At 47.9% G+C, this 13,513-nt stretch overlaps 1 protein-coding gene across 8 annotated transcripts in view; it reads left to right on the top strand.

The window, feature by feature from the left end:
• Positions 1-13,513, top strand: part of CDK19 (cyclin dependent kinase 19) — a 219,732-nt gene that overhangs the window by 33,443 nt on the left and 172,776 nt on the right. For 5 of the 8 annotated variants that reach the window (XM_059732905.1, XM_059732910.1, XM_059732914.1 and 2 more), the window contains exon 2: positions 485-546. The exons of the other annotated variants lie outside the window; for them this stretch is intronic. Coding sequence is in view for 1 of the 5 variants with exons in the window: in XM_059732899.1 (XP_059588882.1) it covers positions 485-546 (62 nt within the window). In the remaining 4 variants the exon portion in view is untranslated. The remainder of the gene's footprint in view (positions 1-484; positions 547-13,513) is intronic. 8 annotated transcript variants of the gene reach the window in all.

Genomic DNA, 13,513 nt, shown 5'->3' with positions numbered 1-13,513 from the left:
GCTTTCCTAGTTTTCAGGAACATTGTTTCCTTTATTTTTTCTATATACTTCTTGTGTCTTATTATTTTTAATATGTCATTAGTTTAACTCAACTCTATTTTCTTCTGAAAAAATCAGATCCATTGTTTTATGTTTAAAATTTCCCTTCTGGTTATATAAAAAATATAAGTAACTTGTAATTACCTGGATTTGCAACACGTATTAATTCTACTTTAGTAATTTCAGTAGGCTGAATTGGGAACTTTCTCTCTCCTTTCAACAGAACTTGATTTTTTTTTTTTATTTAATATTTAGTTTGAGTTCTAGTAATTACCTTGTGGGCATGGACTTTTACTATAGTGCACCAATAAGTCTATAAATTGACTGGAGAACAAATTAGTAAAATATACATAACATTTAGGAATTTGGCATTGTTGTGTTTTGAGAAGTATGACCTCTAAATCCACATAAACTTCTCTGCCTTTTACTTCTGCTGTGTTCATAGATTCCAGAAGGGCTTCGTGTATGGACTTCAAGCCTTGGAGATAGCAGAATATTCAGCAGAAGGTAAAGAGGAGCTCTGCCTTCTGGTTTCATTGTGTGTGTGCTGGGATGGCTGGCATTGTATGGTGGTATTTTAGAGAGAAGGAAACAACAACGTGTAGCAGATTTAAATTATATAAAACAGACAGTGGCATACTGGTAATCCAAATTCTGGGTAAAACTGTTTTACATAAATTAAACTGAAGCATTTCCAACACCTTTTCCTGAAAATTGGAGTGGTAAGAATTTCTTATTTGCAAAATCAGAAGTAGAAGAACAAAGTGTGAAGTACAGTGCATTTTCTCTATTCTGAATGAAAAAGATGTCCTTTGTACTTACTTTCATCACGAAGGGATATTTCCTTCCCACACTCATTCCAGGACTGGAAAGGAATATCTTGGGTGCGGCATCTTAATTAGTTGCTGTATGTTAATTAAATGTTTCTGCCACATCTCTCTTTTTCTTTTTAATTCTTAGCATAAGGCATCATAGGGGCTATTACGTTTGATTGGAATATATGTCACAGCTATTACTGTATCAGTTCATTTAGTCCACCCAGCCCCAAGGTGGAGGATTGTCTCGTATAGTCTGCTAGTGACAAATCTGGCCACCACCTCCGCAGGCTGTGCTAATAGCAGTGGTGAAGTTCCAGAATGCTGAGGCAGTCCAGTGCATGTGTCTTACCTGTTTGCTCAGGAGTATGTCTTTTTCAGAGCTCTTTCCCTATCACCATGCAATAGAAGATTTGGAGCCAGGTTGGAATATCTGTGACTGCATGGATTCATCAGCCCTTCCCTGCACATTGGAGGGAATACTTCCGATACACAAATGTTACTCAGACATTTATGGCCCTTTATCTTATGGCCTTCTCGATCATTTTCTTTCTGAGGCCCCCTGCGGAGCTGCCACTGCTCCCTGGCCCAGCTCTCCAGCTCTGCCTGCACGGCCTTGGATGCAGTGGGTAGGGCTTGGCAATGGGGAGCTCTGGGGCCCCACTCACCTGAGCTGGAGCAGTGCAGAGCCCCACCTGCAGCGCCACCTGCACAATGGAGGCTGTGGGGCTGGGGCGGGTGGGCTTGCCCCCTCCTCTTCCTTAGGACTTGCCTTAGCCTTGGGGTCTGAGGCGGCTCCTCCCCAGGCTGGGCCAGGCCCAACTGGCCCAGACAGACCCCTTGAAACCTGTTTACAGTCCCCCAGGGAATTGCATGCCCCTGTTTAAGAACTGCTGCTCTAGCACTTGTCATGAGTACAGGATTCCTCCCTTTCCAAGTCTCCAGGGAACTAGTCTAGATAGCCATGGTACTCAGGCTGTACTTTGTCACAGGGATTTGTCGTATCCCAAGTGGTATCTTCTTGCTAGTTCATTTGAACTGCTATTCCACAGGCTGAGAGATGAGGCTATGTTTTTGTTTTCCACTTCATTTCATTTTTGTATCATCTCTTTATCCAAAATAATTCTGTCTTGTGGGTTCATACCTTGTATCTTGTGGTTCAGTTCTGGTTAACCATTTAATGAAGTTATCTTGTTACTGCTTTACTTATAAACAGTATTTGTGGTGGGTGAAGGGGTGCAGTAGTTTCAAACACAAGTCATGAACATGTTTATGTATAATGGTCTAAACGTGTTTGCAACTTGTTTTCTTCTGAACTACTTCTGTACTTCAAAAATTTTCTATTTTTTTTCCATTTGCTTTCCATTTTTCATTACCTTTCTGATTTCTTTGCACTGGCTTCTTTCTGTGATTATTCAAATTTTCATTTACATCTGAGCTTTAGACCACTCGTATGAATAATACTTTTAAACTTTGGATTCAGGCATTTTAATGTCTTTTTTGAGGCATTGTAATTTCTTAAGGATGCATCTCCTGCCTTGTTTTGCTATTAAAATTAATGTCTTTAGAAATAATTTTGTCATTTACAGGGATAGTTAAGTATGGAATGCAAATCCTGTGACTTTTACTGGATCAAGGTCGGAATGTAGTACTACTCTTGTTAGCCACCTCCTTATTCATCATCTGGGTAGCCTGATTTCTGTTCCATTCTGTTATCTCCACTGCTTAGCATGTCTTACAGTATCCATTGTAACAAATATGGAGTTTCAGGGATAAAGCAGCAAGATAATGACTTGACTTCTTCAGGCATTCTTTTTAGAGGCAAGAATAGCAAATGTGGTATCGTTTCGGTATTGTCACTTTGAAACTTTTTGGCATTGGAGATAGCTGTGGTAGACTCTCTTTTGAGATTGGCAAACAGCCAAGTACTTAATAGATTAGGAAAAAGAAAATCTTGTAAATAACTGCTGCAGGAGCAGATTTCTGCTAAATTGAATTCTGCTAAAACTACTATTGCAGGGTTTTAAGTTTCTCATATAGGTCCCAAAATGAACTAGTCTAAATTAAATGAATTTCAGTAAGTTCTTTAGGTAAAATAACACAATACTCATTTATAGATTCCTAAGGTGTTGATGGAAACGAACTAGCAGGGGCACTCTTGGGTTAAAACTTGTTTTGTTTCACTAAACCCAAGTGAGGAAAATGGCAGAGAACATGTACCACCTATTCTATTTAATGATTGCCCTGTTTGTATCTCAGTGCCAGAGTTTGAAATTTAGGAGTCCTACTAGACCAAGGGCTACATCTGTGCATCAACTCCTGCCCCCTTCTTCCCCCCCTTCTTTGGTAGGAAAGTTGGCAGCATCCTTCCTAGTCAGGCACAGACTTCATCCCTTCTATTCATATGATTTATTATAAAGGGCCAGGACTAATGCTCTGTATTGGGAGTAAGCAATTATTTTGGGTGGAGGGCCGCTTAATGAGTTTTGGTGAGGTGCCGAGGGCTGCAAGGGTAGCTCTGCCCCTTGACAGGTGTCCCGCCTCTTGGTCACCATCTTGTGACTGGAAGTCCTGCCCCCTAACCCCTGATCTTTGCTGCTGGGAGTTTCTCCCCTTGCCCAGGAAGTACTCCTTTTGGGGCAGGGAGCAGTTTGCTTGTATATTGTGTGTGGAGGGAGGGGTAGGGGGTGTGTGGTTGGGGGAGTATGTGGTTTGGGGGATGTTTGGGTATGGTGCCAGGTGCGGTGTATGGGGGCATAGGAGGGGCATGTGTGGGGTTATATGTGGGTGTAGGATGTGTGTGGTTGAGGTGCAGGGTGTGGGGTGTGTTTGGGGTATCACATGGATGTATGTGGGGTGTGTGGGAATGTTGGATGTGTATGGACATGATTGGGTGGGGTGCATGAGGGGGTGTGGGTATGTGTGTAGGGTGTGTGTGTGTGTGGTTGAAGTATGCGTCTAGTAGGGGTCAGGATGTGGGTATATATCTCTGGGATGTGTATAGTAGGGTGTGTGGGACAGTTTTGGGGGTGTGTGGGTATGGAGGGGGGTGGGGTGTGGGTGCATGTGTGTGTGGGGGGGGCTCCCCCCTGCCTGCTCTTTGCAATGTGACTGAGCCCAGCTCCTATGTTGGAGGGGGTGGGGGAGGGGAAAGGAAAGGGGCTTGGCGCTACTGGCCTGGTTTGCAGCCTGCTGCAAAGAGCAGAAAAGCAGCTGCTGCCGCCAGCAGCAACAGAAGCTCCTGCAAGAGGGGAGAGGGGACAGGGAGCAGTCTGGCATCACCAACTCTCTTAGTCTATCTCCCACACCTGCCTGGTGGGCTACAGCCAAGCCTGCGCTGGCTCCTGCTGCTGTTGCTTCTCTCTCATCTGCCTGCCCAGTTTTGTTTTTAAGGGAACATTGGAGTTGAGCTGTTTCTGTGTGGTGCCTTTTACAATTTACACCACTCTAGATGAGGCATTGGCAACTTATTTGCTGTGGCAGGGTTCTGATTACCACCTAGCTCTTGCGGTGGGCCATAGCCCCACACAGCTTTCCCCTATCACTCCCTGCCCCAGTGATCAGCAGATGCAAAAAAGCCAGGTGCTAGGATCCTCTGGATACCTCCTGTGGTGCAGGAAAGACTAAATTGAACAGGGCAGGTGCTTGCACCCTCTCCACTGTGACTGGTGTATGCTGCAGATTTTCTGAGCTGCCATGGGCCAGGTCCAGTTTTTTCATGGGCCAAATCTGGCTTGTGGGCCATAGGTTACAAACCCCTGCTCTGGACAGTGTTGCTAGATGTCCAGTATAATCTTAGTAGAACAAGTACTCACTTCCATATTATTTAGAAGATGAACTGTCACTATTAAAACTTGCAAGCAGCAGCAATTCACCATAGCAGTTCCTGAATGCAGGTCATTAAGTTTTACTTGATAATACCTAAATTAAGCTTGCATTAATTCAAACTAAGTTGCCATGACAAATATACAACCTAGCTGAATTTTGAAGAGGGCAGATAAAGTAATGTCTTATAAGTGATTGTTAGTGGTTAGAGCAACAGGCTAGTTTTAGGTCATCCTGGCTTTTGTTAATGCCATTGCTGTGATCTTAGGCAAATTGCTTTGGGTCTCCATTAGCTTGCTTATAAAATTACTATGACACAAATATTCTGATACTTAATAAAATTGAAGGTGGTGTGAATCCTCTGAAATGTGTTGTGTTTGGTAAAACTTTGGACCTGTGTGCCGCCCATGTGGCCTTATTTATTCAGAGAGAGACAAATAAAGTACAAAATAACATCAGGAACAATGAATAAGGTTGTTTTTGCATTTTACAAAGAATAATTAACATAAAACCAGGTAAGCATTTATTTCACTTTACTATATGGATTAAGAAATTAACCTTGTGGATTTACAGAACTAGTTTTCACCTAGTGATGTCAAAAACTGTTCAAGCTGAAAGATGACCTCTCACCTTTTTATTCTGGTTTGAATTTCATAAGAGGCTATTGCTATGTCTATTGCTTGCTAGGATTTGAAGGCCTTTTGTGTTTGAAGTTTGCCCAGGTCAACTGGCAAATGCTAGATCCAGGAAAACTTTAAGGCAGAACACACATCTTGTCTGGTTCAGCTTTATTTTTAAAATGTCTGGTAAAATAACATAGTTTATGTGGCTTTTAAATTCTATGTAATAAGTATAAAAATCTTGTTGCTACAAAAGTGTATATGTGACAAGGGGGCACTCTTAGGGCCGGGTCTCATGTCAGCTTGCCCACCTGTCTAAGTAGGGCAGTCCACCCAGTCTTTACTGCTATGACTTGCTGTTTCTTAACCTGGTGTAAAATGTGGGCAGCTGCCCATTTAAGACCCTGATGCCTAGGGGTTTACATATGGCTCCGACCTCCCCTTACTGTGTCCCATGCCTTGCAGATGGCATCCAGTTTATTATTGCACTCCAGCTTCAGGCTGGGTCAAACTTGATCCACTATTGGGCCTCTCACATGCTGCCCCTTTTAGGGCCACATTCATCCGCCCCTCCCCGGGGCCTCTTCCACTCCACCCTCTCTCACAGGGCCTCTTGCACACTGCCCCTCACTGGGCTACTCTCAACCTAGTTTGCTCCTTTGAGCGACCCCCTTGGGCCATCAGGCTTGACTAGTCTCATGCTGGCACTGCACATGCAGTCCTTCACATTGCTCGTGTTCCCCTACTCTATGTAGCATAGTCCTTGTGCCTAACACTGGGCTGATTTTGCCCCTAGCCCCTCACCGGGTGACTTTCCACTTTCACATACTCATGGGGGCTGGCCCATGTGCTGCCATTCAGGCATCCTTTAGCCCTACTCGCGACACCCCCTGGTGCAGCCCTTTGGGCCCACCTTCAGTCCTACTCGACACCTTGCTTACGCACAGTCCTTCAGGTCATAATGACACCCCCCTACTCTGTGTGGACTCACCATACTTTACTGCCCCCCTCTGGGGCCATTCTCCTGCCCTCTCTCCAGGCCATGTTACTGCACCCTCACTGGGGCCCCTGGGGTCTTACACCCCTGTAGGGCTCAGGTGTCTGAAGACATTGTTGGCCCCCATGCCCATCCCTAAGTCTGGGTGACTCACCAGGATGTTGGGGCTGGGGTTTTAAGGTGCCCCTCCCTGCCTTTCACTGGGGAGGCAACTGGCCTGGCATTTCTGGGGAGCTCCCCTACCATGGGTAGCCCCACCAGGCCAACCTTCCCCAGCAGGGTGCATTTTTCAGTCATACCCAGGAGCAGGAGCCTTCTGCCATCCCCATAGTTCCTGCTCTTACCTCCAAGGATGTTCTGAGCAGCAGCTCAGCTGGGTGATGTGTTTCTGGCTGCCAGCAGCAGACTGCTGCCTCTGCCCTGTGGGCCTAGGTCTAAAATGGCTGCCTCATCAGGGCTGGCCCGCATCTGTTGGCTGCCTGCTCCCAACCTTAAAGTGGCAGACACCCAAAAGTGCTCTGTCACAATATATTTTCTAAATGGTGAATTATTAAAGCTTTGTGGAAGGTCATTAGATAGAATTTCTTGCGCTGTAACCTACCAAAGGACTTTCTTGGGTATTCTGTAGCATCACACATTCAAATATTTTAAAAAATAAATAAAATGTTCAGAGTCTAACAGTATACTTGCATATAATATCTTACTTAAATATGAGAACCTGGCTAGTTAAGTACATAGGGAATCTGGTATTGCCCTTGTGTGCATAGTTCTGTATAATGAAAAGCTTACTGTATTTATTTGCATACTACATGCCTTTTTCCTTAGCAATAGCCATCCAAAGCTGGGCTGTATGTCTTAAGTGAGGAAACTGGGTTTTTGGTTGTAGCCATGTTGGTCTAAGGCCATAGGCAGGCAAGGTTCTTTGGGTAGATGTATTATCTTTAAAGATACTAAGTGAGGAAACTGATTTTTATGGTGGCTTAAGGATGCTGATATGACTGCTGGGGACTGTGCTCCCCTTCCACTTTCATGGACCAGGGGCAGAGTACACTCATCAGTGTCACTCCTTGTCACTTCCCTCTTCTTGCTGCTCATCCAAAAGCTAGAGGGTTAACCCTCTTTGAGCCATTGCTGAACTGACAGGAGTTTTTTGCTTTAGCAGCAAGGGGAGAGGGAGCAATGCTGACAAGTGGACTCTGCTCCTGCTCCACATGCAAAGCATTCAGCTGTGGTAAGCCTGTGCTGTGGCAGGTAAGACTTTGGAAAAATCTTTTTTTTTCTTTTGCCTTCCCATGCATGCTTGATTAAGACAGGCATCTTGTTTTGGGATGTGAATAAATAAATATGGTATTTAATTATGATGTAGAAGTTTTGACTTGAGTCATGGAATGTTGTTTTTTTTAATATATTTAAGTTTTTGAAGGGCTGCTCATAAGTGGGGGAAGAGGAATTGGAAAAGCTATGAAAACTTGTGCATCTCTGAACTAGGTAGTCTCCAAGGTGCTATTCTGTTTTATCTTCTCCCTGACTTCAGACTGATGCAGCTAATCACTTTTGATAACTGGGGAGTCATTTTAGATGACAATATCATTTGGCAGTAGGTTTTTTCTTCATTCTTTGGCAGAGTAGTTAAAACAGCCATTTCTTGATCATGCTTTCACATAGCTTAAGAGAAAAGTGTAAGTAACACTGCTAACTTACTCAGCCACATATCAGTAATGTGTACATGAATATTGGGTGATCTCAGAGTATTTAATTGTCAAATGAACCAGCTGTTGGTGGGCTTTCCTTTTTAAACTTCTGAAAGAGTGAAGGTATTTTCACTTAAGGTTGACTTTTCTTTCCCTCTAGAATGGGCCCTAAGTTGAATTCTCTTTACTCTCCATTGTAAACTGTGCACGTACCTGCAGCGTTAGAATGAGAAGCATCACCCTTTAGTGATTGCAAAACCACAGCAAGACCTTTATCCCTTAAACCAGGGGTGTCCAGCCTTTTTGAATGTGGGGCTGGATCATGAACTTTTTATCACCTAGTGGGCCGGCGAGCCATATTCAAACACCCTCTGTCCTGGGCCAGAGAGACCCTGCCTGTGTAGTCCTTCTGCACCTGCCTGTTACTGCAAGATTCATGGTAGCTGCTGGTGGACAGGAGCAGGAGGGACCCATTCTGCATCCAGCCAGCTACTTCCCCAGAGACTGAAGGGGAGAAATAAATAGCTTCACATCTCCATGCCCCGAGCAGCGCAGCCGCACGAGTCGGCGCTGCATGAGGGGGGCTGGAGCGAGGCAGCCACTTCACCTCAGCCCCTCACTCACTGTGGTGCCTGGTCACCTGCGCACACAGCCCCGGTGCCTCAGCGCTGCGACCCCGGAGCATGGGGTCCGGCAGACACCGGCTCTCGCCACCTTGCCCTGCAGAGGTCACGCCAGGCCCCCACCTGCCGAGGCCTGTGCTGGCTTCCCACATGCTGCTGGGGGCGGGAGGAAGCCGACCAGGTAGGCACCAGCCAGCAGAAGTGGTGGCGGAGCCATGTGCTGCTCGGAACTGACTGGTGCAGGCAGGGGGAAATGCAGCTGAGCCCCTGCCGCTCCGGCTGGGCTTGTCCTGTCCTGTCCCATCCCAAGTGGCACACAGCTCCGCCGCCGCTTCTGCTGGCCGGTGCAGACCCGGCCGGGCTCCTCCCGTCCCCAGCAGTTTGTGGAAAGCTGGCTTCAGCCGCATGCTGCTCCAGATGGGACGGACCCAGATGGGTCAGCACCGGCCAGGAAAAACAGCATGCAGCTGAAGTTGGCTTCCCATGTGCTGCTGGGGATGGGAAGAGGCCGGCCGGGTCTGCACCAGCCAGCAGAAGTGGCGGTGGAGACATGTGCTGCCCAGGACGGCACAAGCCTGGCCAGAGCAGCAGGGGCTCAGCTGCATTTTCCCCCTGCCTGCACTGGTCAGTCCCGAGTGGCCCATGGCTCCGCCGCCGCTTCTGCTGGCTGGTGCCGACCTGGCCATCCTCCTCCCATCCCCAGCAGCACGTGGGAATCTGGCTTCAGCTGCATGCTGCTCCAGATGGGACAGACCCGCCCGGGTTGGCACCAGCCAGCAGAGATGGAAGCGGAGCTGCGTACCACTCAGGACTGACCGGTGCAGGTAGGGGGAAAGTGCAGCTGAGCCCCTGCTGCTCTGGCTGGGCTCATCCTGTCCCGAGAGGCACATGGCTGCTCCTCTTCCCACACGCACCGTGTTGGCAACGTCAAGCTGACGCAGTGTGTGTGGGAACCTTATCCCTTCCCCAGCCCTTCAGCAGCCATTAGGAAGCTGCAGAGGGGCTGGGGGAGGGACAAGGGGTGGGAATGAAAATAAACAGTGTTTTTACTTCCGCTTCCCGTTGCAGCAATGTGGGGCTCAGAAAATGCCTTGGTGGGCTGCATGGCAGCCCGCAGGCCGTATGTTGGATAACCCTGCCTTAAACCAAGGTTCAGCAGCATTTGGGAGGGAGGCCTGTTGACCAGAGATCACCTCTGAGCTTGGAATACTTCCAACCTAGCCTGTGCTGCCACAGTCTCTGCTCCCTCGCAGGATGCTACTAATTGCCTGTTTATCAGCAAGGTAGCGGGGAAGCTTTCTCCAAGCCATGTGAGCTGGATAAAATGGCTCCATGGGCTGCAGTTTGCTAACTCTTCTTATAAACTAAACCAGGCTGTCCAGCTGGTGGCCCACAGGCTGTATGTGGCTCACGGGGGGGGGGGGGGGGGTGTGTTAATTTGCAGCCCCTAGGCTCTCACCCAGTTGCCATTTCTCTCCCTTCCCCCCTACATCCTTCTGGCTGCAACAGCAACTGGAGCCTCTTGGCTCCCACTCTCTTCTCCATCTTCCGCTTCCTGTCCCAGCCCAGAGGGTGGGGCTGCACAGGAACATGGGGAGCTGAGGGTGAGTCCAGGCTATGTAGGGAGGAGGGGTTGGGGCTGTGTAGATTTCATATTTCATATATTTCATAGACATTAGGGCTGGAAGGGACCTTGGAAGATCATGGAGTCCAGGCCCCTGCCCTAGGGGCAGGAAGTCAGCTGGAGTCATAGGATCCTAGCAAGAAAAACATCCAGGTTTCTCTTGAAGGCGTTCAAAGTAGGTGCTTGAACCACCTCCAGCAGCAGGCTATTCCAGACTTTGGGGTTTCGGACAGTAAAGAAGTTCTTCATAGTAGCTAGGGTCAGGAGGGACCTGAACAGATAATCTAGCCTGATCCCCTGCCACAAGCAGGAATGAATGCTGGGTTCACAAGACCCCAGACAGGTGATCATTCAACCTCCTCTTGAATTTGCCCAAGGTAGGGGTGAGGACCACTTCCCTGGGAAGTTGGCTCCAGATTTTGGCCACCCTAACTGTAAAATATTGCCTTCTGATCTCTAACCTAAACCTATTCTCCATCAGCTTATTACCATTGTTCCTTGTCACCCCAGGTGGTGCTGGAAGAAAAGGGTTCTGCTTATTTGCTGCTGATCTCCCCTGATGAGCTTGTAGGCAGCCACTAAGTCCCCCCTCAGCCTCCTCTTGCTGAGGCTGAACAGGTTCAGGTCCCTCAGTCTCTCCTCATAGGGCCCGTCCTGCTGCCCTCTCACCAAGCGGGTGGCCCTCCTCTGAACCCTCTCTAGGCTGGCCACATCCCTTTTGAAGTGCAGTACCCAGTACTGGATGCAGTACTCCAACTGCGGCCTGACCAAAGTCGCATAGAGGGGGAGTATCACTTCTCTGGACCGGCTTGAGATGCACCTTTGCATGCATGACAAGTTATGGCTGACCTTGATGGCTGCGGTCTGGCATTGGCGGCTCATGTTCATCTTGGAGTCAATAATGACTCTGAGATCCCTTTCTGCCTCTGTGCTTTCAAGAAGGGAACTCCCCAGCCTGTATGTATGGTGTGGATTCCTTCTCCCAAGGTGCAGCACTCTGCATTTGTCTACGTTGAACCCCATCCTATTCTCGTCTGCCCACTTCTGTAGTCTGTCTAAATCTATTTGCAGCCTCTCTCTCCCTTCAAGTGTGTCCACCTCGACCCACATCTTAGTGTCATCAGCAAACTTGGACAGCGTGCTTTCCACCCCCTCATCCAAGTCACTGATGAAGATGTTAAACAGTGCGGGCCTGAGGACCGAGCCCTGGGGTACCCCACTGCTCACATCTCACCAGGTTGAGTACAACCTGTCCACCACTACTCTCTGGGTGCACACCATCAACCAATTTTTTACCCAACCAACTGCAGGCATCAATGCCACAGTCGCATAATTTATTGATGAGGATGGGGTGAGAGACAGTGTCAAAGGCCTTCTTAAAGTCTAGAAAGACTATGTCCACGGCGACACCATCATCCAAGGATTTAGTCACCTGGTCATAAAAGGCAACCAGGTTGGTCAGGCAGGACCTGCCTTTGATGAACCCATGCTTCCTTATGTCCAGCCTGAAACGGTCTTGCAGGAGTTTATAACCATTTGACCTTGTCATCCCTTGGGGTTCTCTGGTGAACAGAAGTTTCCCCAGATCCTGGTGAACACCCCTGATAAATTTATAGGTGGCCATCAGATCACCCCTGAGCCTGTGCTTTTCCAGGCTGAAGAGTCCCATAGCTCTCAGCCTGTCGTCTTAAGGTCTGTTTTCCTGAACTCTGATCATGCGTATGGCTCTCCTCTGGACTCTCTCAAGCTTCTCCACATCCTTTTTGAATTGCGGAGCCCAAAACTGGACGCAGTAGTCCAGCTGCAGCCTCACCAAGGCCAAGTACAAGGGGAGAATGGCGTCTTGGCATTTGCTTGAGAAGCATCTATGGATGCAAGCCAGGGTTTTGCTCACTTTACTAGCTGCGGCATCACATTGAAGGCTTATATTCATCTTGTGGTCAGTCCTGACCCCCAAATCCCTCTCGTCCGTACTGCTAGTCAGCATAGCACTGCCGAGCCTATAGACATGCTGCAGGTTTTTCCTCCCAAGGTGGAGAGCCTTGCATTTTTCGGTGTTAAACACCATCAGGTTCTCGTTTTGTGTAGTCGGGAATGGTGCCCATAAATTGTAGCTGTGGGGTGGAAGGGGCACTTGGTGCAGTGGTGGTAGAGGTCCTGCACAGGGTGGAGCATTCATGTTAGTCAGTGGCCCATGGTTTGTCTTGTGCAGACTGCATGGTGTTCAGCCCCCATGGGTATAGCCCCTGGGGACTTAGAATCTGGACAGACTTGAGTTAGTACACTGGTTTCTAGGGATTGAATTTATGGCTTGTTTGAAGTAGTAGTAACTCCTGACTTTTGAGGTAAGATCAGAGGTAGGCAAAATTAATTTTGTAATCAGTGTAACTGTTGCATTATCTATGGGTCAAAAGCAGATTGAATTTTCTGCAAAATGTGCTGAAAATTCAAATTCTTCTTTTATAGTTGGAATAAGCTGACAGTTTCCCTTCTAAATGAATTCTCAATCCAAAGAACAGGTGTGTGAATGACAGACATACTGGAAGCTGAAGACAGTGTTAACTATACACAGTAAATGGGTTATGTTGGAGGATGAATGGGATTTTGCAAGACTTGCTTTATCACTACCTTTGATCTACTGGGCCCTTCTACAATTTACCACATTCTCTGGTGACTGAAATGCACAGTCTCTTATGCAGTGAGAACTAGGGCTATACGAAGCTTTGGTTGCTCATTTAATTCGGAGGCAATCTGGCCCAATTCAGCAGCCGAATCTCTGAATCTAAATCGAATAGGCAGACTAATAAAAAGGTGTGAATTGATTCAAAGCTCTCCAAATCAGTTCAGAAAAGATTCAGAGATTTGGGCAGTCCCTGCTTGCCTCCACAGGGAACTGGACCCAGACTCTGTGCTGGTAATGGGGGGAGGCTGGAGCAGGGCGGAGTTCACCATGGGGGGACCCCTGCCTGCTCTTCCAGCCTTGTCAATGACTGCCCCACCTGGCCCCAGCATCCTGATGCTGGGGGGAAAAAAAAAAAGCCCTGCAGTCACCAGCTGCTACAGTGACTGTCGGGGCCTCTGGGGGCTTGTGGCAGAGGCCACCATGCAGTGTGGGGCATCAGGGATTGCCCCCCTGCCTGGCAGGAACTGGTGAGTGTAGGGCTCTTTTTTTTATAAAGTGCTGGGACGCGGGAGCCAGGCGGGGCAGCCATTGATGGGGCTGGGAGAGCAGGTGGTAGATGGGGCTTGTTCAATTAGGATATTTGGCGCCGGCCAGAT

This window comes from Alligator mississippiensis, chromosome 1, assembly GCF_030867095.1.
Source record: "Alligator mississippiensis isolate rAllMis1 chromosome 1, rAllMis1, whole genome shotgun sequence".
Taxonomy (NCBI): Eukaryota; Metazoa; Chordata; order Crocodylia; family Alligatoridae; genus Alligator; species Alligator mississippiensis.
The sequence above is the reverse complement of the archived record's forward strand: the minus strand, read 5'-3'. Positions and strand labels throughout refer to the sequence as shown.